At 43.1% G+C, this 27007-nt stretch overlaps 1 protein-coding gene across 1 annotated transcript in view; it reads left to right on the forward strand.

Annotated features, from left to right (window-relative positions):
• LOC111951684 (DNA nucleotidylexotransferase-like) overlaps window positions 1-27007 on the forward strand; it is a 146713-nt gene that overhangs the window by 5584 nt on the left and 114122 nt on the right. Inside the window, exons 2-3 of the mRNA XM_070434881.1 lie at window positions 16830-17004; window positions 26792-26902. Coding sequence (XP_070290982.1) covers window positions 16830-17004; window positions 26792-26902 — 286 coding nt within the window. The remainder of the gene's footprint in view (window positions 1-16829; window positions 17005-26791; window positions 26903-27007) is intronic.

Raw genomic sequence — 27007 nt, forward strand, 5'->3', positions numbered from 1 at the left:
TAATGTTTCTGACTCAAATCGACGCAACCTAGGCTTTTTCAAAGCAGAGAAGTTGGTTCTAAGGGGCAGTTGACCATTCAAATTAGGGACGGACGTCAATGAATTACTAATTGTAGTGGCTTCCTTTCCTCTTTACCTTAGCCACTGACCTAGCCTGAAGCGGGGTTGTTTCGTACGCATACAGTTCACACTCAAGGTTTCCAAACGGCCAACACATTCAATGAGATCCAGGGATATGGTGCAACAAAACGGTTTATTCTTCTTATATATAACAAAAAAAATGATTCTCCAATCAACTTAAAGCATAGATTACTTGACATGGAAAAGACATAATATGACCTGTTTGTATGTCTGTCTGTCTGTATGTCTGTATGGTCAAAAAACTATACCGCTCCCGCGTCTAGCAAGGACTCCTCCCCCGAAGGCCCAACTTCCTGCCTTTATCCTAACAGACTTACCACAGACCAATGAATGGGCAAGAGGGGGGGCCAAAAACTAAGTTACACTAACAACAAATTAATATATCTCAATCAGGTAAATATAAATCATAAAGGTACGTACCTAATATTTCATCATATACATTAATATTTAATATATTTACACAAATGTACATGGAGCTCTGTATGTTCTGTCTTTTATACAAATATGTCCAAATCGGCTCTAACATACCAGCCCCTAAATCACATATGTCAGAGTCAAGGCCCGCGGGCCACATCCGGCCCGCGAGAAGGTTTTTTACGGCCCCTGGGATGATCTTGATTTATTATTAGAACCGGCCCGCAGACCGCAGCAAGCCGGCAGCCCGCAGATCTTTTACACGCACCAATACTACATTTCCCACAATGCAACGGTGACGCACCGAGCAGTAGGCTGCTTCATTTCAATATTTATTGGCACAGCAGTCGTCAGCATCACAGTAAAATTAACTTTCAGATACCCATCAAAAATGGCAAAACGGAAGGTGGACACTGAGAACCGGGGGTTTCAAACAAGGTGGGAGTCGGAGTAATAATGTTCACGGAAGGTAGCTGGAAAACCTGTGTGTCTTCTGTGTGGAGAAAGTGTGCGGTACTGAAAGAGTATAATCTGAGACGACATTATGAAACGAACACGCGGAACAAAAACAAGAATATGGACATGAACAAAGGCTACAAAAGGCAGAGGAATTAAAACGAGGCCTCAAATCTCGACAGGCTCTGTTCAAAAAAGCCAAATCACAAGGCCAGGCTGCTGTCAAGGCAGTTTTATTTGGCAGAAAGAGATCGCTAAATCAGCCCGGCCATTTACGGAGGGGATTTCATCAAAAACTGATGATTAAAGTTTGTGACGAAGTTTGCCAGAAAAAAGGCAACTCTTTTTAAATGTGAGTCTGAGCAGAAAACCATTGCCGAGAGAGTAGACAGTTGTCCATCAATCTAAAAGAGCAGCTTGTGAAAAAGGGAAAAGATTTCATTGCATATTCCTTGGCTGTGGATGAGAGCACGACATTTCTGACATTGCCCAGTTGTCAATTTTCATCCGCGGAGTGGACTCCAGCTAAGCGTGACAGAGGAGTTTTTGGCTTTACCGTCCTATGCATGGCACAACTACGGGCATGATTTGTATGAAGAGGTGTCAAGATGTGTAAATGAGATGGAGTGCTTGGGAAAAACTCGTGGGTTTGACAACCGACGGAGCACTGCGATGTGTGGACACAGGAGCGGACTGGTGGCGAAGATACGGGAAAGATGAAAGAGGAAAACGCGACAGGTGAGCTGACAGCTTATCATTGTATCATACACCAGGAAGCGTGTCCGGCCCTCGCTTGTAGCTAAATTTTTATTTGGCCCTCCGTCCATTTGACTTTGACACCCCTGCCCTAAATGTTAACTGCACTGAATGCACAACAATTACTTAATACTCAAACGTAGAGCCAATAACAAAACATTCTGTACCAGAGCACTATTACAGTTCACAGTTATATCAAATATACAAGGTCCCATATAGGAAAAATAGTCCATAGATCTCAGTCTGACTTGAAGTGTTCAGGTGTTTCAACTTCCAAAAATGTAAAGATTTTGACATCCAAAAATGTATGCTACTTAACAAAGAATGTAAGAGTACGACATCAGCGAATCAGAGGTGCACGTGATTCAAAAGATGGAGCATGTGTATGTGTTTGTTGTGTGTGTGTGTGTGTGTGGTGTGTGTGTGTGTGTGTGTGTGTGGTGTGTGTGTGTGTGGTGTGTGGTGTGTGTGTGTGTGTGTGTGGTGTTGTGTGTGTGTGTGTGTGTGTGTGTTGTGTGTGTGTGTGTGTTGTTGTGTATGTAATGTATGTATGTGTATATATATCTCACTCCGTCGCCTCAAGGAGCAGACAGAGTTTATTTATAGGCCTCTGTAAGATACTGGTCTTGGTCTTAACCATGATGCTCCGGACAAGACCTTTGGCCCCTGGCAAGGCCTCCACCACATGCCCCATTAGCCAAGAGTTCCTTGGGGTGGTGTCATCGACGATGACCACAAGGTCACCAGGACTGAAGTTTCTCTTAGTTTTGTTCCACTTGTTCCGCTCCTGCTTAAGTGGAAGATACTCCCTGATCCATCTCTTCCAGAAGAGGTCAGTGATATATTGTACTTGCTTCCATCTCCTTCGTGAGTACAGGTCGCTTCTCTGGAATAGTCCTGGTGGCAGGACTGGCTTTGCTTTCAGATGAAGCAGATGGTTCGGAGTCAGGGGTTCTAGATCATTAGGGTAATTTGTTACAGTAGTGATTGGTCTGTCGTTCATAATTGCCTCAACTTCCCACAAGGCTGTCTGCAAAGCCTCATCATCCAGTACTTGCTCTTTAAGGACTGAATAGAGGATCTTTTTCTCCAGTCGGATCAACCCCCATGGTGGGCTCCAGAGGGAGGATTGAATGACCATGTCACTCCTTCCTCCAGTAATTCATTTTGAATCTTGTTGTGATCCAGCTCTTTCAGAGCTTCTCCTAGCTCTCTGTGTGTTCCAACAAAGTTGGTGCCATTGTCTGTTCTGATACTTGTTACTGGGCCCCTTCAACAGATGAACCTGCACAGGGCATTGATGCAGGAATTAGTATCCAGATAACTAGCAACTTCTAGATGGACAGCTCGACTCACAAGGCAAGTAAAGGTCACACCATACCGATTCACATGAACGCGGCCTCACTTCACCTCTATGGGGCCAAAGTAATCTATGCCCACATGGGTGAAAGGTGGCAAATCAGGTGACACCCGATCTTTGTGGAAGGTCGGCCATCTTCTGTTCTCCAGGTCTAGCTTGCATCCGCCTGCAGAAGACACAGCTCTTAAGGATCTTCCTTGCTAAGGAGTTGGCACAGGGTATCCAAAATCGCTTTTCTGCTTCATCTAGGTCATCCACAGACAGACGTTATTTTCCAAACGTCAGTTTGAACTTGTCAATTTGTTCCTTCAGTGAGTTTGTTAAACTCTGATCTGATCCTGGATCAGTTTGTGTGAGAACCTTCCTTTTCTGGCTTAACTGTAGAAGAAGTCTCTTCAGTTTCACTATCCAGGCAACTGCTTTCTTCAAGCTGTTCCATGTTGAATAGTACTCAATCAGTTTGCTGGTTGGACTCTTTTCTTCCACACATGTACTGTTTACGATTACGTCTTTTCTCACCTCTGGATCATCCGGAGGGATGGAGCCAAGCTCCTCGGGGACTTTCGGCCATTGCGTTTCTGGTTTCTCCAGGAATTCTGGTCCTTTGCACCATCTCTTTGAGTTCAGGAAAGTTTCAACATCTAATCCTCTTGAGGCATCATTGGCTGGGTTGTGTTGGGAGTTCAAATACCTCCACTGTTTTGCTTTCGATAGGTCACGGATCATAGCAACCCTATTAGCCACAAAGGTATTGAATCTCTTGGTATCGTTGCGGATGTATGTGGTGGTTGTTCCACTGGATATCATAAGGTGAATGCACCAATTTGTAAGTCGCTCTGGATAAGAGCGTCTGCTAAATGACTTAAATGTAAATGTAAATGTAATGTATTTTAGCACAGACTGGCTGTCTGTCCAGAAAGTTGACTCCTCAAGTTCAATCTGGAGCTCCAACCTTAACATCCTGTCCACTCGCATTGCCAATGTTGCTGCAGCAAGTTCCAGTCTGGGGATCGTCATCTGCTTGAGTGGAGTCACCCTTGATTTCCCCAGTATGAATGCGATGTGGACCTTTTCCATACCGTTTGTGAACCTAAGGTAGTTTGCCGTACCATAACCTTGTTCACTTGCGTCACCGAAGTGATGCAGCTGTGCGGTATTGACTTGACCAAAGTTCTCAGGCATCATACACCTGTCTATCTGGAATCTGGAGAGCTGTTCCAGCTCTGAGAGCCATCTCTTCCATGAAATAGAGTGTTCTTCAGGGATGACTTCGTCCCATTCACACTTTAGCTTGCAGAGCACTTGAAGAATTTGCTTTGCCTTTAATGCGAATGGGGCGAGGAAACCTAATGGATCATAAATAGAGCTGACAGTTGAGAGAATACCTCTTCTTGTAAGGGGTCTGTTCTTGACAGTGACTCGGAAGGAAAACGCATCACTTTCAATGTTCCATCGGATTCCAAGTGCTCTTTCAACAGGCAGCTTTTCTCTGTCCAGGTCCAGTTCTTTTATCTGCTTGGCTTTGTGTTCATCAGGGATAGAAGCCAGCACAGTGCGGCTGTTGCTGACCCACTTGGTCAATTTGAATCCACCCTGAGAGCACACATCCCTGAGGTTTTTTGTGAGAGCTATGGCTTGTTCTTCTGTGGACAGTCATCAACATAGAAGTTGGACTTGACTGTTTGAATCACCTCTTCATCGTACCTCTCACAGTTGTCTTCTGCAGTCTTTCGCAGTGCAAAGTTTGCACAACTTGGAGAGGATATAGCACCGAAAAGATGTACCGTCATTCTGTACTCCTCCAATGTTTTGTTAGTATCACCATCCGGCCACCATAGGAATCGCAGGAAGTTTAAGTCATCTCCATGGACACGTACTTGATGGAACATTCCTTCTATGTCTACCATCACGGCAATGTGCTCTTGCTGAAATCTTAGCAAGACTCCTATAAGCTTGTTTGCCAGGTCAGGGCCTTGAAGGAGTTCACTGTTAAGAGATGTAGCTTTATAGGATGATGAACAGTCAAACACCACTCGTATTGTTCCTTTGTGCGTATGGTGAACGCCATGGTGTGGTATGTACCATACCTTGCCTTTCTCTCTGAGGAGCTGTTCTTGTGGTACCTTCTCGGCATAACCTTTTGTAATCATCTCTTCCATGAAGCCTTTGTACTCTGCAGCGTAACCTTTGTCCTTCTTGAACTTCCTGGTAATATTTAGAGCCCGCTGCTTTGCCATGTCATGATTGTTTGTCAGGACTACATCTTTGTTGCAAAAGGGCAACGGTAAGTAGTAGTGGCGGTCTTTGAGGGTTATGGAGCTTGATACTATCTCCATAAACTTACGATCCTCAGCTGACATCTCACTTTTCTCTTCATACACTCTCTCAGGGAAGTCATGGTTGTACTGATTTACAAGAAGAACCCCCAGGTCGGCCATTGAGATACGATTGGCCATCACCGTAGGACACCCAGATTCTTCTGCCATGGTACAATTGTTAAGAGGACCGTTCATCACCCATCCAAAGAGGGTTTTCACTGCATACYGTCCGTTGCCTTGGCTATTTATGATTTGCCAGGGTTCCATTGCCTTTGGKGCATTTACGCCAATCAGGAGTTCGACGTCGGCATCAATTTCCTTCAACTGAACCTCTTTCAGGTATGGCCACCTTTTGAGATCTTTCTGAGTGGGAATGTTCTCTCTTGTCACTGGGATCTTATTTTGGGTGTAGACCTTTGGTAATGCAATAAATGTGTTGCCTTCCACATTGCCAATCTCTAATCTAGATATCTCGAAGCTCTTGGTAGGAACTCTCATGCCCCATTGTTCGTAGCAGAATTTCAGTCTCACTGCATTTAGCTTTCAGCTGCCTCATGAGTCTCTCTGTACAAAATGTTGCTGAGCTACCAGAATCGAGAAACGCATAGGTCAACCTCTCTGGGATATGTGGGACGGTAGCGTCCCACCTCGCCAAAAGCCAGTGAAAGTGCAGGGCGCCAAATTTAAAACAGCTAAAATCTCATAATTAAAATTCCTCAAGCATACAAGTATTTTACACCATTTTAAAGAGAAAATTCTCGTTAATACAGCCACAGTGTCTGATTTAAAAAATGCTTTACAACGAAGAACTACTGAACGTAGTTGTGTTCATCAGGGATAGAAAAACGATTATGTTAGGTCACCACCAACTCACAGAAAAACATAGCCATTTTTCCAGCCAAAGAGAGGAGTCACATAAAGCACAAATAGAGATAGAATCAATCACTAACCTTTGATGATCTTCATCAGATGACACTCATAGGACTTCATGTTACACAATACATGTATGTTTTGTTCGATAAAGTGCATATTTATATCAAAGAATCTCATTTTACATTGGTGCTTTACGTTCAGTAGTTCTAAAACATGCAGTGATTGTGCAGAGAGCCACATCTATTTTCAGAAATACTCATTATAAATGTTGATGAAAATATAAAAAATAAGTGTTACATATGGAATGAGAGATGCACTTCTCCTTCATGCAACCGCTGTGAGATTAAAACATTTTTTTACGGAAAAAGCAAACCATGCAATAATCTGAGTACAGCGTTCAGACAACAAAGCAGCCAAAAAGATATCCGCCATATTTGGTGGTCAACATTAGTCAGAAATAGCATTATAAATATTCACTTACCTTTGATGATCTTCATCAGAATGCACTCCCAGGAATCSCAGTTCCACAATAAATGTTTGTTTTGTTCGATAATGTCCATAATTTATGTCCAAATAGCTTCTTTTGTTAGGGCGTTTGGTAAACAAATCCAAAAGCGCGTTCTGGTCCAGCCGAACGTCGGACGAAAAGTTCAAATAGTTCCGTTACATCCCGTAGAAACTTGTCAAACTAAGTATAGAATCAATCTTCAGGATGTTTTTTATCATAATTCTTCAATCATGTTCCAACCGGAGAATTTCTATGTCTGTAGAAAAGCAATGGAACGAGAGCTAACTCTCTCGTGACCGTGCCTCAGAGCCTGTGGCACTCTGCCAGACACCTGGCTCATTCCTCTCTCATTCGGTCCCACATCACAGTAGAAGCCTCAAACAACGTTCTCAAACAATCTCCATACAACGGATCCTGCAGTATTTTGGCCTGTTTTTCCATGAACGTCTCAAGGTCACCGAACTGGGCCCTCAGGTGGCTTCTCTCTAAAATATCACATGCTGTAGACCTCCATTTTTCCCTTAGTTTGTAGGGAAGATTAAGCTCTTCCATGTTCTATAGGTCTTGCATAGGGTTACAGAAACCTTTAAGATAGAGTGCATAGCCACCCAGTCCCTTTCCATCATCCGGTTTGATGTTTGTCCAGTTCCAAGCTTTTTCCATGTAAACAGTTGTGACTTTGATTTCATTGCCAAAGTGTTCCTTTAACAACCTCTTAGCCTCTGCATAGCCTCTTCTGGCTTCCATATGCAGACAACTACGGACCAGATTCTTGGGCTGACCAGAGGTGTARTGTTCCAYGTAATAGAGCCTATCCTGGTGACTGCTTGTCTCATCTTCTATACCATGCTCAAATGCACGCATGAATGGCCTAAAGTTTAGAGGATCACCGTCAAACATAGGTATCTCCCTAACAGGGAGTGTGGCCTGTTTGTGCTGTAGTACAAGGAGGTCAGCAAATTTCATTCTGCCTTTGCATGACAGTAGAGAGGTTATCATGGCTGGAATTATGGCTGATACCCGCAGTGTTGATCCTGTGTTGATTACTAGACCTTGCTGTTGGCTGCTGAACGGTGTGGTTTATGACTGTTTTCTGTATAGGTTTTGATGGCTTTGTGGTCAGTTGTTGTAAAACTCTTTGTAGTGGGGTCTTTGGAACTGCACCTAATGCAGCAAACTCAACAGGTGATGGTTCAGGTTCCTCATAGACCTCGGGTTCCGGGTTCTCAAAATAAGAGTTCATTCCATCTTCTTGGCTTAGTAAGTGGGCTGCCACAGCATGGGATTGACTCAACACTCTCCAGGACCTTCAGTTTGACATTATATGCTGCTATGTCCGTTTCCAGTGCCATTTCTTCCATCCTAATATTCAGTTGAGCTTTCTGTTGTTCCATTTGAGCTTTCTGTTGTTCCAGTTGAGCTTTCTGTTTTTCCAGTTGAGCTTTCTCCAGTTCCAATGCATGCTTGTCCTGTAATGATGCTTGGCGAGCTAGTAGAGCTGTTCGTTCTGTCTCAGCTTTTAGGCGTGCAGAGGACACTGAGAAAGCAGTCTTAGAATACTTTGTTTTGCTTGATGTTTTTGACACATTGGAAATGCTGTCGTATGGTTCAATGAGCATTTGTGGCTCAACTTCAGCCTTTTTCCATATTTCCACCTCTTTCAGGAAATGTTCATAAGTTCTCATTCTTGGTTGATAATAGGTAATGCTCTCCTGTTCCTGTTCCTCCTCTGTGACCAGCTCTAGCACAGATTCATGAGCATTCTTAAAGTCATTGAGAACAGCATCAAATGCTTCAAGACTCTCATTCTCAGTTTCAATGTTTCCTCCATCAACAAGAAGGACTTTTATTTCATTAATTCTGCGTGTACACACTCCAAGTTTGCCTCTCCGGGCTGCATAGAGTGAATTTAGATGCTCCTCTGCCCTCTCCAGTGGAGTCTTATTTGGGATTTCATCCTCCATCATTCACTTTTAGTTCACTCAATTAACAATGTCACAGTTGTTGGTTTGATTGTTAAACGTAATGCCCCTTTAGACCTCCTTTAATGCTTTAAAACACAGTGTTCCATTTCAGCAAATTAACCCATTTTGAATTGAACATGTGCAAGTTCGATATTTTAGATGCGTTTTCAACATTTCATCCCATTATAAGTTTTGTCCCTTTAATGAAGTTTAAACACGCAGTATCTTTAGATCCTTAAGTTGAAAAATCGGAATGATTGAATTCTCCATGTGGTCTATATTAAAGGGCAATTCATTTAATAAAACAAGTTTTTAATAAAAATATAATATTGCTGCATAGTTTCTATTTATCATTATAGAAGGTACTCATTTCCGGGAACAACCCAGTACATGTTAAGTTCTGCCTGTTAGATGTTTGTCACGATCGTCTTGAGGTGAAAGAGTGGACCAAGGCGCAGCGTGATACAAATACATCTTTTATTTAGAAGAGACGAAAACACGAAATGAACACTTTTACAAAACAAAAACAACAAACGACCGTGAAGCTACAAAACGAAAGTGCACACAAAAGCTACTAACGTTTAGACATAGACAATTACCCACACCAGCCTAATGCCTATGGCTGCCTTAAATATGGCTCCCAATCAGAGACAACAATAAACAGCTGTCTCTGATTGAGAACCAAACCAGGCAACCATAGACTTTCCTAAACACCTACACTGAACCCAACCCCATACACTCTACAAAACCCCCTATACAATACAACCACCCAAGACGAGACAAATACACACAAATATCCCCCCTGTCACACCCTGACCTAACTAAAATAATACAGAAAACAAAGATAACTAAGGCCAGGGCGTGACAGTACCCCCCCCCCAAAGGTGCGGACTCCGGCCGCAAAACCTGACACAGAAGGGGAGGGTCCGGGTGGGCCTTCCTACGGCGGCGGCTCGGGTGCGGGACGTGGCCCCCACTCCACCATAGTTAATACCCGCTTTGGTGGCTCTGGCAGATTCTGGCTGATTGGCGGCTCTGGCAGATCCTGGCTGCTCTGGCAGATCCTGGCTGACTGGCGGCTCTGGCAGATCCTGGCTGGCGGACGGCTCTGGCTGCTCCTGTCTGGCGGACGCGCTCTGGCTGCTCCTGTCTGGCGGACGCTCTGGCTGCTCCTGTCTGGCGGACGGCTCTGGCTGCTCCTGTCTGGCGGACGGCTCTGGCTGGCTCCTGTCTTGGCGGACGGCTCTGACGGCTCGGACAGACGGCGGCTCTGACGGCTCGGGACAGACGGGCGGCTCTGACGGCTCGGGACAGACGGGCGGCTCTGACGGCTCGGGACAGACGGGCGCTCTTGAACGGCTCGGGACAGACGGGCAGCGCAGGCGGCTCTGGACAGACGGATAGCGCAGGCGGCTCTGGGCAGACGGATAGCGCAGGCGGCTCTGGGCAGACGGACAGCGCAGGCGGCACTGGGCAGACGGACAGCGCAGGCGGCACTGGGCAGACGGACAGCGCAGGCGGCACTGGGCAGACGGCAGACTCTGGCCGGCTGAGGCGCACAGTAGGCCTGGTGCGTGGTGCCGGAACTGGTGGGACCGAGCTAAGGACACGCACCTCAAGGCTAGTGCGGGGAGCAGCAACAGGACGCACAGGACTCTGGAGACGCACAAGAGGCTTGGTGCGTGGTGCCGGAACTGGTGGTACCGGGCTGGAGACACGCATCATAGGGCGAGTGCGTGGAGGAGGAACAGGGCTCTGGAGACGTACTGGAAGCCTGGTGCGTGGTGTAGGCACTGGTGGTACTGGGCTGGGGCGGGGAGGTGGCGCCGGATATACCGGACCATGCAGGCGTACTGGCTCCCTTGAGCACTGAGCCTGCCCAACCTTACCTGGTTGTATGCTCCCCGTAGCCCGACCAGTGCGGGGAGGTGGAATAACCCACACTGGGCTGTGTTGGCGAACCGGGGACACCATGCCTAAGGCTGGTGCCATGTATGCCGGCCCGAGGAGACGCACTGGAGACCAGACTCGTTGAGCCGGCTTCATGGCACCTGGCTCAATGCTCAATCTAGCCCTGCCAGGTGCATGGTGCATGATCATTCATTGTTTATGGTTCATTGAACAAGCATCGGAAACAGTGTTTAAACCCTTTTCAATTAAGATTTGTGAAGTTATTTGGATTTTTACGAATTATCTTTGAAAGACAGGGTCCTGAAAAAGGGACGTTTCTTTTTTTTGCTGTAGATGGAAAAAAGCTGCCCTTGAAACAGTCTTGATATGTTTGTCAAAAGAGAGATCAGGGTCCAGAGTAACGCTGAGGTCCTTCACAGTTTTATTTGAGACGACTGTACAACCATCAAGATTAATTGTCAGATTCAACAGAAGATCTCTTTGTTTCTTGGGACCTAGAACTAGCATCTCTCTTTTGTCCGAGTTTAAAAGTATAACATTTGCTGCCATCCACTTCCTTATGTTAGAAACACAGGCTTCCAGGGAGGGCAATTTTGGGGCTTCACTATGTTTCATCGAAATGTACAGCTGTGTGTCGTCCGCAAAGCAGTGAAAGTTAACATTHTGTTTCCGAATGACATCACCAAGAGGTAAAATATATAGTGAAAACAATGGCGGTCCTAAAACGGAGCCTTGCGGAACACCGAAATGCATGTTGCTTTGTCAAACCATCCACAGAGACAAACTGATATCTTTCTGACAGACAATATCTAAACCATGACAGAATATTTTGGGGATTATGGCTAGGCAGCTACTCAGTAATGTGTTGTGTTGGATTTGCCCCAAACCTAGGAACATACAGATATGTTCCTAGCCCTGAACATAGGACTTTGCATTTAGGCCTAAAGTGTATTCCTGTGCCATGTTTTTTTGCAGTATTACTTTAGTGCCTTGTTGCATGTTTTGGAATATTTTGTATATTTGTGCTCTTCTTTTCACTCTGTCATTTAGGCCATTATTGTGAAGTCCCTACAATGTTGTTGATCCGTCCTCAACTCTCTCCCATCACAGCCATTTAACTCTGTAGATGTTTAAAATCACCAATGTCCTCATTATAACATCACTGAGCAGTTTCATTCCTGTCCTGCTGCTCAGAGTGGTTTTATTTGGCCTCCCCAAAAATTATAATTAAAATTATAAAATCAAACAAAGAATTGTTGAATTTTCATTGTTGGACATCATTCTCAATAATACACGGCGACCATTTTTGTGCCAGAACTCTCCACACATATCAGCTATCAGGTGGAGAGGTGAGGAGTGATATATATGACAATTAGGAATGAGGGGGATGATTTGGTGGCCTTGATGGAATGTGGCCAGGTTGGGAATTTAGCCATGACACTGGGGTGAACACCCCTACTCTTACAATAAGTGCCATGGGATTTTGAGTGACCAAAGAGAGTCAGGACACTCACTTTAGCGTCCCATCCAAAAAGACGGCACCCTACACAGGACAATGTTCCCAAATGTAATCAAGGTTCGAGATGATTATGTTTCAGTCAAATATTATAACTGTTTAGGCTTCTTGCGGTCAATTTGCTGTGTTGTTTTATTACGTTCCAGCCCCAGACCATCCCCTCAAGAAAAAATTGGCCCGCGGCTGAATCTAGTTGATGATCCCTGAACTAGACCATGCTTAAAAAGATATTCATTGTCTGATTTGTTATTGTTACCCATCTACCAATCACTGGCCTTTTTTTGTAGGCTTTCAAAAAGCTCTCTGGACTTTGTAGTTGAATCTGTGCTTGGAATTCAATAATTGACTGAGGGACCTTCCAGATGTTATATGTATGCTGGACAGAGGAAGGGTTATTCATTTAATAATCATGTCATGCCCTATTATTTCACACAAAGTGAGTCTATGTAACTTTTTATGTTATTTTTTAAGCCAAATTTGACTCCTGAATTAATTTATGCTTGCCTAAACAAAAAGGGGCTGAATACTTCTGCAACAACAATTATATCTTAATTTTTCTTCCACTTTGACAGAAAAATGTCAATTAAATACATTTCAATCCCACTTTGTAACACAATAAAATGTGACATACCCAAATCTAGCTGCCTGTAGCTCAGGACCTGAAGCAAGTATATGCATATTCTTGATACCATTTCAAAGTAAACACTTTGAAGTTAGTTGAAATGTGAAATTAATGTAGGAGAATATAACACATTAGATCTGGTAAAAGATAATACAAACAAAAAAACATGCTTTTTCAAAAAAAAATTGATAAAATTGTTCCATCTTCTTTGAAATACAAGAGAAAGGTCATAATATAATATAGGAGTCTAGGTGCAATTTAGATTTTGGCCACTAGAAAACAGCAGTGTGTGTGCAAAGTTTCAGATTGATCCAGTATTTTCTATCAAGTCTGCCCGAATGTGCCAAATTGGTCAATTGAGACATTTTCAAGTTGATACATACAAAAATTATATGGTAATACAAAATGTAAGTTTACACACTCCCAGAAATGTTATACAATAACTTTCATACATCTAGATGGCCGGGCGGGGTGGGTGTGGAGCCAGAGACAGCAGGGGTTCAAACTGTAGAACCCAGTTCTACAGTTTGAAGAACAGCTCAGGGTTGGGTTATAAAAAAATATCAGAAACGTTGAACATCCCACGGAGCGCCATTAAATCCATTATTAAAAAATGCTAAGAATATGGCACCACAACAATCTTGCCAAGAGAGGGCCGCCCACCAAAACTCACGGACCAGGCAATGAGGGGATTAATCAGAGAGGCAACAAAGAGACCAAAGATAACCCAGAAGGAGCTTCAAAGCTCCACAGCGGAGATTGGAGTATCTGTCCACAGGACCACTTTAAGCCGTACACTCCACAGGGCTGGGCTTTACGGAAGAGTGGCCAGAAAAACGCAATTGCTTAAAGAAAAAAATAAGCAAACACGCTTGGTGTTCGCCAAAAGGCATGTGGGAGACTCCTCAAACATATGGAAGGAGGTTCTCTGGTCAGATGAGACTAAAATTGAGCTTTTTAGTTATGCAAGCTCAAGTTTTCAGTTTTTTTTGTTGTATTTCTTGTTTGTTTAACAATGAAAAATATTTAGCATCTTCAAAGTGGTAGGCATGTTGTGTAAATCAAATGATACAACCCCCCCCAAAAAATCTATTTTATTCCCGGTTGTAAGGAAACAAAATAGGAAAAATGCCAAGAGGGGTGAATACTTTTGCAAAGTACTGTATCCTAAAGAATGTTAAAAAAAAAATTTTTTTTAAATGTAATAATTGTATTGGGCAGTTTTGATAAACACCTCCCTAATTCAGCCTTTCACAAACAAGATATGTGTTCTCTTGAACGTTACACACACACACGAGCACGCAGGCGCACACACATTGTTTAGTGCGTGTGAAGGCTGTTTGTGAGGTGGACGAGAGGCACAAACCCTCATTTATCATCTGTTTAGTTTCACCTTTCTAATTTCAACTCTAAAATGCAAATACACAACAACATGATCACGTTTTCTGAAATGTGAGCTTATTGTAGGAATTCTTTGTGCTGAGCTAGTCTGTGATTTTGTCTTTAGCTGGTGTAAAATGAATGGCATGTCGATAATGATGTTATACGATACACACTTTCCGTAATCTTGATCTTGGCTCTCCTAGTGGGACGCAGTGTTAGAGAGACTTCACTTAGCACAAGTGTCATCTCTCCCTGTCTGAACCCCATTGAATATAGCATATCCTTGCTCACTGCACTGGGGCTCAGGGTCCCGCTGTTCCTGGAACTCCCTTCGGGTGCAGTGCTTCGTGCTAGCTCATTTGCATCTGCTGTGCCATTTTACATTCACTGCTGGTCACAAGTTGGAAAAATATCTAAATTAGGGTTGGATTATAGGAGCTATGTTTCTGTAAGGAGGGCAGAGTGTAAAAGAGCATGTGTGAGAGAGAGAGCACAATTTTCTTTACCCCGTGTTTATAAGAACAAACCCGCCATGGCTAAATTCAGTACCTATCAATTTAACCACAGGGTTGGATGTCTACATCAATCAACATTCGATTGTGACCGTCTGAAAGACTTCCTGTCTTGTTAAATTCAACAAGGCTGTCTGAAGGACACTTTCTTTTTCCCTTTTCCAAGATGATGGGTTATACCATTTCTTTTTCTGCAAAATTCAAGATTCAGTTCACCCCAATATACTCCTAAAGTTGGTGTTGGCAGTGTGCAGAATTATTACTTTCCTTTTTTGTAATCATATAGTCATATTCACACCTGCGCAAAGCCATTGAATGTGCTCACATGCTCTACCCATTCATACGGTTTGTGTTATCTGATGAGCCTCACTCTGGGGCTGTTATTGTTGTGGAGCCTCTCTAAACCTGGTCTCAGTGGCAGGCCAACCAGCCAACCAGTACACAGAGCAGTCAGACAGAGGATTAGTCTCACCGCTGATTTGGCCGATTAGGCTCCTGAAGCGACACTCTGTTAGACTGTTAGGATGTCCTGGGAGGGCCGTAGGAGCCGTTATGCTGTTTTACCTCGGCGAGGAGAAGGAGGAGCATGGGGAGGATAATTATGCACGCACGGGTGCTCTGATTGGCTCATTGGTATGGTAGTTAAACAGAGAGGGTTTCCTTTTGGGGGAAAACCAGACACGTCTGTTGTGAGGATTCCTATGGAGCTGTGTGATACACTATGTGAATGCATGTCTCCACTCTTAGGGGCGTATTTTCAGTCATAAACATCTGAATGATGCTCAGAGGTCCTGCTGAGGAGGCTGTGGTGCATGTTGTTCAGTCTGTGCTGGTCCATATATGTTATAGTAGTCCCTGCCAAGACTCACACTGGATCTGAAACCTTTATATCTCTCTCTAAAACAATACAAATAAAGACAGTGACGTTGTTCTCTTTCTACTTCTACTAAATTCCATGACATAAAAGGAACCACTGATCAGACAGATTCACAGTTTACAAATCAAGGCAAGTTCCAAGCAAAGGGACATTTTAGAGCCATATAGATGGCTCTGAGACATTTGGATCACTTCAGTGGGACCTTTGACCCAGAGAAGTGATAATAAGACATCATGAGGGTGTCATACATGCTTATGACCAGTGGTGGAAAAAGTACAAATTTGTCATACTTGAGTAAAAGTAAAGATACCTTAATAGAAAATGACTCCAGTAAAAGCGAAAGTCACCCAGTAAAATACTACTTGAGTAGAAGTCTAAAAGTATCTGGTTTTAAATGTACTGAATTACAGTGGTGGAAAGAGTACTCAAATGTCATACTTGAGTAAAAGTTCAAAGTAAATGCTATACATAAAATTACTTATGTTAAGCAAACCAGACAGCACAATTTTTTAATATATTTTTTTATGGACAGCCAGTGGCACACTCCAACACTGGGACATCATTTACAAATGCAGTATTTGTGTTAAGTGAGTCCACCAGATCAGAGGCAGTAGGGAAGGCAACACGTTATATTGCTAGGTGAGTGAATTGGACCATACTGCTGTCCTGCCAGAGCATTCGAATTGTAACGAGTGCTTTTGAGGGTCAGGGAAAAATAATTGTAGTAAAAGTATATATTTTCTTTAGGAGTACAGATACCCTAAAATACTACTTACATTGTACTTTAAAGTATTTTTACTTAAGTACTTTACACCACTGCTTATGACAAGCCTTACAATACATATACATTGTTTATTTCTTATTAGTTAGGCTGTCTGGTACAAATGTACATCTTAAAGCTGAAATGCAGTATACAGAAGAAAAAAGAAGATACAAGTTTATATTAAAAAAAAGTAATTTGAGCGCAAATTCTAGTCTTGACAGCTTCGGACGGATGTTGTCTGCTCTTGGTGAAGGTCTTTATTCCGCTGACAGCCGAGTTGGTGGTTTGATGATGGTGATGTTGGTGCTAGAGTTGGCTCGCCGTTCCTCAGCTCTATGTAACCACTGAACCTCTTCTACAGTAACGATGTGTACCGCCACTTGTAACCACATGATCATGCATTATACCTGCAGACTTACTGACCTGTGACCTCCTTCTTCTTGTTCCCTGTGCAGTGATGAGGTCACTCACGTGGTGGCAGAGGATAACCAGGCCGGGGCATTGTGGGCATGGCTACTGGGGAGTGGTCTGAGGGATGTCTCCAGACTGGCTGTGCTGGACATCTCCTGGTTCACGGACAGCATGAGAGAGGGGAGACCTGTCACTGTGGAGACCAGGCACTGTATTCCGGTGAGGGAACCTGTGGTCAGTTTGAGTGTTGGTGGGCATTTTCCGCTGTGTGTGTGTGTGTGTGTGTGTGTGTGTGTGTGTGTGTGTGTGTTGTGCACTGGGTGTGTGTGTGTGTGTGTGTGTGTGCTGTGGTTGTGTGTGTGTGTGTGTACGTGTGTGTGTGTGTGTGTGTGTACATGTGCGTGTGCAATAGAGAGATTATTTTGGAAAACAATTGAAATACTGTATAGATACTGTTATACTGATATAGTATTTTGTAGTTCTGAAAACATACAGATTGGAGCATCAGCATTTGTGGGTTCGATTACAGGCTCAAAATGGCCAGAAACAAAGATCTTTCTTCTGAAACTCATCAGTCTATTCTTGTTCTGAGAAATTAAGGCTATTCCATGCGAGAAATTGTCAAGAAACTGAAGATCTGGTACAACGCTGTGTACTACGCCTCACAAGTCCTCAACTGGCAGCTTCATTAAATAGTACCCGTAAAACACCGTCAACGTCAACATTGAAGAGGTGACTCCGGGATGCTGGCCTTCTAGGCAGAGTTCCTCTGTCCAGTGTCTGTGTTCTTTTGCCCATCTTAATCTTTTCTTTTGATTGGCCAGTCTGAGATATGGCTTTTTCTTTGCAACTCTGCCTAGAAGGCCAGCCTCCCAGAATCGCCTCTTCACTGTTGCTGTTGAGACTCGTGTTTTGCGGGTACTATTTAATGAAGCTGCCAGTTGAGGACTTGTGAGGTGTCTGTTTCTCAAACTAGACACTCTAATGTAATTGTCCTCTTGCTTGCTCAGTTGTGCACAGGTGCCTCCAACTCCTCTCCTAGTCTAAAGAAGGCCAGGTTTATTGCTTCTTTAATCAGAACAACAGTTTTTAGCTGTGCTAACATAATTGCAAAAGGGTTTTCTAATGATCAATTAGCCTTTTAAAATGATAAACCTGGATTAGCTGACACAATGTGCCATTGGAGGGATGGAGGGATGGTTGCTGATAATGGGCCTCTGTACGCCTATGTAGATATTCCATAAAAAAATCAGCCATTTCCAGCTACAATAGTCATTTACAACATTAACAATGTTTACACTGTATTTCTGATCAATTTGATGTTATTTTAATGGCCAAAAAATGTGCTTTAATTTAAAAAACAAGGACATTTCTAAGTGATCCCAAACTTTTGAACGGTATTGTATATTTGTGTCTAATGTTGTGAATTGTTAGAATCTACTGCACTGTTGGAGCTAGGAACACAAGCATTTCGCTACACCGCAATAACATCTGCTAAATATGTATATGTGACCAATAAAATTTGATTTGAGGTAGTTAATGATGTAGCTAGCTTGCAGCTAGCTAGCCTAGTGTTGGCTAGTTAGTTAACTCTAGCTAGTTAATGTTAGCTTCTCTGGTGTTTTTGTTAGGCCTACCAACTAGGCTAGCTAGCTAACTAGTTACCATCTACAGAATAGACTTTCCGTGCAATCTGTTGAGATTTTTTGGGATAAGCTAGCATGCTAGCTAGCTAACTAGTTTTTTAACCTTCTAAATTAGCTATCTAGACTACTACTCACCACCACTAGAATAGTTATTTTTATGTTACTGAGTAGGCATATATCTTTGTTTAATCGAATTAACACATTTCTTAATCTAACTATAAAAATACTTGCAATTTTGTAAGAAATTTAAGGTCTTTTTACGTTGTAATAAAGTTGACTAAAGGAAAATCTCATCTTTTGTTTGTAGGTATTATTACTTGGTCATGAATAGTAAGTAATTATATAAAAATTGGTCATAGGAAAATGTTAAATTAGACTTAAATTTAAATAGCTAAATCCTGTTACAAGTGACGACCTTGTACTTATGCAGATATTGCAGATATGTACTCTTTGGTGTATTAGTGTGTTTATTTTCTCACTTGGATGGCGCTTTCAGAAGCTGAATATTAGATTGTCAGGATGGGTAACATACTTTGTAGGTACACAATAATTACAAGTAAATACCCTTCAAGATACACTTCATTGTATCTAGAAAAATGCTGTGTAACACCTACAATTACATTGTACTTATGCAGATATTACATGTACTCTGTGGTGTACTAGTGTGTTTATCCTCCCACTTGGATGGTGCTTCCGGAAGCATTAAAATAATGGCCAGGGTTGTCACGATGGGTAATGTACTATTTACAGTAAGTACACATTAACGACAAGTACTGTAAGTACCCCTCAAGATAGTTAATTTTAACTAGCTAAATTCTTTGTAACACTAGTAATTATGCAGATTTTGCATGTACTCTGTGGTGCACTTGTTTCTTTATCATCCCAGTTGAGGATGACACGCACTTAAGGATGACACCAGTATGGTAGACCCCAGTCAGTGAGGTTGACCTATATCATTTTGAGTTTTTTTAAAGATTTTAGCATTTTACCCCCCTTTTTCTCCCAAATTTCGATCTTGTCTCATCGCTGCAACTCCCCAATTGGCTCGGGAGGCGAAGGTCAAGTCATGCATCCCCCGAAACATGACCCGTCAAACCACGCTCCTTAATACCCGCCCGCTTATCTCGGAAGCCAGCCGCACCAATGTGTCGGAGGAAACACTGTTCACCTGACTACCGAGGTCAGCCAGCAGGCGCCCGAACCGCCACAAGGACTCATTAGAGCTCGATAAGCCAAGTAGTCCCCCCCGGCCAAACCCTCGACACTGGGCCTATTGTGCGAGCCACCCTCCCGACTCCCGATCACGGCCGGTGGTGATACATCCTGGGATGGAACCCGGGTCTGTAGTGACGCCTCTAGCACTGCGATGCGGTGCCTTAGACTGCTGCGCCACTCGGGAAGCCGGTTGACCTATATGTAATAGGTTTTTGTAACTCAGATGGTACGTTTTTGGGGGGCAAATGCTAGCAACAAAATGTTGTGGAAATTTGAAGAGTGTGCATTCCTGGGTAGGTAATTATAGCCTATGTGATCTTGGGACACCCAGTGCATCTATACACAAGAGGTTACAACCTTATGATAGTTGTTATTGAATTGGATGCAGCTGAGAAGAAAAACAACACTAAATTGGTGAATTTAGTGCAAACTTCCCTTTTTTGGAAAAACCATAGAAGTTGGAGGGCAGTATAACTGCAGTTTGCTGCTGTCCAAAATACCTCAGTCGACTGCTTTTACTGCAGTTTCAAAACGGCAATCTTTTTGTTGTACGGGTTGCTCATTTGTAACAAACATGGTAACAAGCATTCATTGTTACACCTCTAATTACAGACTGCAATTACTACCAGTTACATGTTGTTATAATAGTGTAACTATGAGTTATTACTATTAACTGCAATGCTCGCTACAGTGCAATTAAGAGATAATCAACTAGGGGCTATGTATTCTATGGAAAATAAGGAACCATGTGGAAGGTGTGTTCCACGACGAAGGTGTGTTCCACGAAGGTTTTCCCATCTCCACAGAGGAACTCTGGAGTTTTTTCAGAGTGACCATTGGGTTCTTGGTCACCTCCCTGACCAAGGCCCTTCTCCCCCGATTGCTCAGTTTGGCCGGGCAGCCAGCTCTAGGAAGAGTCTTTGTTATTCCAAACTTTTTTCATTTAAGAATGGCCACTGTGTTCTTGGAGACTTTCAATGCTGCAGAAATTTTTGGGTACCCTTCCCCAGATCTGTGCCTCGGCACAATCCTGTCTCGGAGATCTCCGGACAATTTCTTCGACCTCATGGCTTGATTTTTGCTCTGACATGCACTGTCAACTGTAAGCCTTATATAGACAGGTGTGTACCTTTCCAAATCATGTCCAATCAATTGAATGTACCACAGGTGGATTCCAATCAAGCTGTAGAAACATCTCAAGGATGATCAATAGAAACAGGATGCACCTGAGCTCAATTTCGAGTCTCATAGGAAAGGGTCTGAGTACTTGTGTAAATAAGGTATTTCTGTTTTTATATTTTAAACATAAAAAAAAACAGTTTTCACTTTGTCATTATTGGGTATTGTGTGTAGATTGCTGAGGATTTTTTATTTTATTTAATCCATTTTAGAATAAGGCTGTAACGTAAATAAAATGTAGAAAATGTCAAGGGGTCTGAATATTTTTCTGAATGCACTGTAGCTAACATAACAATCTGTCCTAGTTTGCCATTATGAAAATCGAATTTAACAATGCCAATAATGTTTTCATTTCGACTTTTGCATTCAAAAGCAGCTCAAACATAGAATGTAAGAATGAACTATAGCCATTGAATTGTACTGTGAGTTAGAGGGAAATAATGCACGCTCTAGAATGCCCTTCAAGCCAATCAGAAACAAGTCGTTTGTTTGGTTACCACTTGCTAGCTACTTCAGTGGATGTTGAACACATTTCTAGTGGCAAATGTGTTAAATTATAGCCAAGGTAAAAAAAAAAGAAGTATAATCAACGAGGGGCTATGCATTCTATGGAAAAGAATGACTATCCCTTACAAATCCCCATGGCTGCCATGGAATGTTGTAGTGTCATGTAAATGCATCATAATGTAGAAACCTCTCTGCATACAGCAGAATTGCATTATTAGAGACAAATGCTGTTTTGCGGGCTGGCCTGCATTGTAAATTTAAATGCGTTTACATTTTTGTAATTTAGCAGACGATCTAATCCAGAGTGATTTACAGGAGAAATTAGGGTTAAGTGCACTGCTCAAGGGCACATCATCAGATTGTTTCACCTAGTCGGCTCGGGGAAACAAATCAGCAGCCTTTCAGTTACTGGCGCAACACTTAACCCCTAGGCTACCTGCCGCCCTGGCCATTGTCAGGCCTCTACATTGTCATGGCAATTTAGAATGAAATCACACAAGCACACACAGGAAATTATGTAGCATTTGGAATTTGGAATGTTTGGTTGGTTGGTTGGAACTCAGTTTTGTGGCAACAACATCACGACGAGGCATGCGACTTGTTTCTGCTATCTGAGATGATCCATTTGTCAAAAATGGCCATCTACATTGAGCGAATTGACCAGTATATACCGTGGAGGGGACAGGGACAACAGTATTTTCCTGGCCTGAAAGTCTCCTCCCCACAGAAGCCCACTCTCTCAGGCATCCTCTGCTACAGGGATGGGAGGCAGGTGTGCCCAGTAAGTGCCTCTCTACCTACTGTACCCTACTATCTACACTGTTAACCTATTCATTATCTGAGTAGAAAACCTCAAATCTTGTCACGGCTTCATGTTTTCCAGCCTGCTACCTCTACCTGGCGTGATGTACCAACGCAGGCGAGGCCCAGTCTCTCTCTGAGGTATCCAGTTGTAAAAGCCCTGGGAAGGCCGGTGCAGACAGATACAGTAACTCAGATCTGGTATTATTACAACCAGCTCACCTGCTTCTACAACCAGCTTCCCACCTGCTACCTCAAGGAGATGAGGCGCATCGCCGAGTTTTACAAGAACTTAAGAGAGTCTCGTATGAGTGATCCAGCAGTGGAAGAGAACAGCTTGGGTTGAGTGTGCGGACACTGAGGAGGAGGTAGTGGAATCTCTACAGGGCAGGCAGCGGGTGAGCTCGGATGACCAGGAGGTGTTGGAGCTGGTTAAGGCCATGGGCCTCCTGTCTTTCTCAGACTAGTCACCTAGCTCACAATTATTGAGGCTAGCAAATTGGTAGGTCAGGTGAGTTCGATAAGTGTAAGTTGGACACATACACACACAGAAAGAGACACACACACACACAGTTAAATATGAATAGTATTATTATACTATCAATAAATGTATTTGAATTTAACTATACCTACTGTGATGTGCAATTTTTGGAGTGAGTGTGACTGTGTGTGTGACGTGTGCCGTGTAAATGGTGATTAGTGTGTGTGTGATGTGGTGTGTGTGTGCTGTGTGTGTGTGTGGTGTGTGTGTTGTGTGTGTGTGTGTGTCTGTGTGTGTGTGTGTGTGCGTGTGTGTGGTGTGTGTGTGTGTGTGTGTGTGTGTGTGGTGGTGTGTGTGTGTGTGTGTGTGTGGTGTGTGTGGTGTGTGTGTGTGTTGGTGAGGAAAGTGCAATGGCCATGGACTGAGCAATAGATGGTGCTGTAAACTGTAAAGGGAGGTTTTATTAATGACATAATGAAGGGGAACTAATCAGTTATGATTTTAAATATGCAACAGAACAAAAGATGTTCATTATGGTAGACTGCAGATATAGAGAGAATGGCCTGTAAAGTAAACGAGAAGACAAAGGAATCTTTAAAAATATGTAAATGATGCAGACAAATTAAGAGATAGTGTGAATAGTCCATGAATGACTGATGGGCACCAAGAATCATAAGATATGACAAGGACAGGCGGACAATAAAATGTGACCTTGAACATACTGAGTCCATTTTCTCAACGACATTTTGAATACTAATTACATAATGGCAAGACTGACTAGTCAGTATGTCAAATCTATTGTTGATGCTCAGCAAACGAGTAATACAAGATCAATCCTTTATCCAAGTTTCAATGCTATATGAAATATAAATGCTAACCCTGTTCAAATGGAGCTTTATTGTGTGTGTGTGTGTGTGTGTGTGTGTGTGGTGTGTGTGTGTGTGTGTGTGTGTGTGTGTGTGTGTGTGTGTGTGGTGTGTGTGTGTGTGTGTGTTGCGTGCGTAGCGTGCGTGTGTGCATTTGGTGTGTCTGTTAAATATACCTACCAGAGAGGAATTGTAGACGAGAACACATTTACCTTTTTATAGCCTACGCTCACATTATCACATTACAGTTTGCTTGACAGCAGCAGAAGGATCCCCCATAATGCTTTCGCGTGCCAAATAGACCCATCAGCTCGGAGCTCGCCGCTAACCAACACACAGACAGATTTGTTTCTCCTGGATGGCACTGTGGGAGCCTCCGCAACATATGGGCCTAAAATAAAGAAATATGCTGCCTGGTTTAGATGGACAGTCTATCTCTCTACTCTCAGTGGGGGGAAACAGAGACAGACGTTCTTCCCTTCTTCCCACCATGCCGGGGTTCAAATAACATTTGAAATCACTTCAAATACTTTAGCTGGGCTTGACTCAGATTGTCTGGCGCAATGCAACCAATATAAAAGTACCAAAAGTGCAAACCCGACCATCTGGGACAGGCTAAACCAAACGCAAAAAATATTTGAAATATGTCAGATAGTATTTAAACCCAGGTCCACTTCCTACCAACCTAAGGACAACAGTGTTCACAAGAATGGCTCTCTGACAGCGTTGTGCCAGAGTTATGACAACAAGCGTGTGCCTGAGTTATACAACATCAGATATGAACATGCGTATTTCCCATTCCTGAGCACCCATTCGTGCTAGTCCATATGACATGTTAAAATGTGGCCCATCAATAGATGTATTTTGCCTATGTCATTTAAGCAGCTGAGCTAATGATGCAATGTTCACATTTATCAGCCTTTCTCCTAAGGTAACCACAGGGCTCTTTTACTGCTTCTCCTGTGATGTATCCCTTTTCTATATACAACAAGGCAATACACTGTGGCATTTATGTGTGCCGTACTTCCAATAGATTGTTTTTTATGAGTTATAAATCTATTTAAGAGCCTTGGGAAGAGACACAATATTCTCCGAGCTGGCTTCGCTAACACATTCGCCTCAGGCTCTTCCTACCACTCTAAAAACGTTATGTGTTTTACAACCATAAATATTCCACCTTGTACCCTAAATGCTGCTACTATGGAGAATTACACGTTTTGAAAACCCATTGAAATGTAATATTTCCATTGGTTACTTACCGGCATGCATACAATGGGCTACAGAGGCTGTTTTGCGTAAGTTGAATGTGATGTGGAATAGGCGGTAGGCTGGTGAGAACAAGGAGAGAGGAGGCAGTGTGCAAGAGATTGTGGGAATGATTGCTGGATTGGAGAGAGATGTGTCAGGCCTGTGAACACAGACATGCTCGCCGCAGACATGTGTTGTCCCTGTGCGGTGGCTGTCATCAATCTTCTCTTAAGAAGGGCTAGTGCGGCCTATGTGACCCCTAACCCTGCTCGGTAGTCCGTGAGGAATTCATTAACCTGCCTGAACACACCTCTCCGTCTGTGTGTATACAATTAACCTGAACAGACAGCCCCTGTCTGTGTCTGTAGACACACACACAAGCGTGCACAGGCCCGCCTGCTCGCCCGCACCGCAGTCAGTCAGGAACGCACGCACGTACCGGGCATGCACGCACGAACACACATGTGCATGCGAGTGTGCCTGATGCGTGCATGCGTATGTGCTTTGCGTTCTGCCGCCTTGCTTGCATGGGTGCGGGCGAGCAGAGGCGGGCTGTGCACCGCTCGTGTGTGTGTCTACAGACACAGACAGGGCTGTCTGTTCAGGTTAATTGTATTCACACAGACGGAGAGGTGTGTTCATTCCACACACACACACACACACACACACACACACACACACACACACACACACACACAGTTAGTCTGAGGAGCGGGCATCTGGGGTCCAGCATCACTCCCCTCTCCCACTAGCAGCAGATGTGAAAGGGTCTGTGAAAGGGTCTGTGAAAGGGTCGAGACCGTGGAGCATAGGTGTCCAACTTTATAAATTCAGCAGACTTTTATATGTGGACATTTAATCAATAGATCCTCTCTGAGTTTAGCAGGGGGTGAGCCTTGGGGAGAGAAAGGCAGAATGGAGCATACAACATGGAAGTCTGTTAGAGCTGGATACATTATAGGCCTGTATAATAACTAAACCCAATTGTATCATGCCTACCTCCAACTCCCTGTTCATACTGATGTAAAAAGAAAAAAAATAAGGGAAAAAAGTAGGTTCTATTCTGATCTGTGTAAGAGAGGAAAAGGTACGTTTCACTTTCGATCGGCAGAAAATCTGGTGCCATGAAATATATTCAGAGCTATTCAACACTTTTTAAGAACATCAGAGACTTATTAGAGAGTTATTGACATAGCCTTGTTCTGTTCAATGTTCTCTACCTACAGTATATAGTACTCTAAATACCCCAATTCATTTTGTTAAGTTCAAGAGTACAATATAAAAATTGCTGACACCATTCAAACCAATAAGGGTTCGGAACTTTAAAGCCAATTATCTCAGAATGATCTTTTTGCAGATAGATCCTTATAGTCCCAAGCTCTAGATTTTTAAAGATTTTGATTGATTTAGCCCTCCCAATGTGGGAGACCTGGAGAGATGCCAAGCACTTTTTCATTATCTTCATCTTAACACTCCTTGTTCCTTCTTTAAAAGTCTCTGTCAACATGGCATGGTGTCATTACCTCCCTACAATTCTCTTCTGTGTCACAGTGTACCCAAACTGCCTGAAAATACCATGGGTAATTTTCACAGACACAATGTTCCATTGTAGATGTCTAATTGTCTACGAGAACATTAACATTACATATGTAATCCTTTTGATATATTACAAATGAGCAATTTCTTCTGCGGGACTGAAAAGGCAATTTACAAATGGCAAATTGGATTATGGGTTTGCAGAATTCTTGATGTGTTACAGGTTAGCTGGAGTAATGGATTTGGATACCACCAGACTGTGTGATGAGTGTCATCAGACTGTTGCCCTGGTGATGTGGGGACTGGTGTATTCTCAAACTCTTTTATTGCTGTTCTGCTTTCAGAACCCAGAACAATTTCACATAACTTTTGAAACCCACTTTTGTCACATTTTCTATGATCCAGAATCTCTTCTTCAACTGTGATTTTTCATTTGATTGCTGGTGAATATGACTCCCACTGATACCTGCACTTGCAAACATTTTGCAATGAATTCAAATCTACTGTACGTTTGTTTTTGTATACAGGCCACTTCATCCACTGCGACAGAATGTTCTCCATCCACTGCTGCAGCCAACGTTTCTCAATACGCATGTCTGAGACGGACAACCACGGAAAATCACAACAAGATATTCACGGTAAGGGAAAACAACATATACAATCACAGCTTACTCAATTTCATGTCCCTACCTAAGTCTTTGTTAAGCTATTCCACCTTTATTGCTGCTACAAAGCATATATCC

Source organism: Salvelinus sp. IW2-2015, linkage group LG25, assembly GCF_002910315.2.
Source record: "Salvelinus sp. IW2-2015 linkage group LG25, ASM291031v2, whole genome shotgun sequence".
NCBI classification, from domain to species: Eukaryota; Metazoa; Chordata; class Actinopteri; order Salmoniformes; family Salmonidae; genus Salvelinus; species Salvelinus sp. IW2-2015.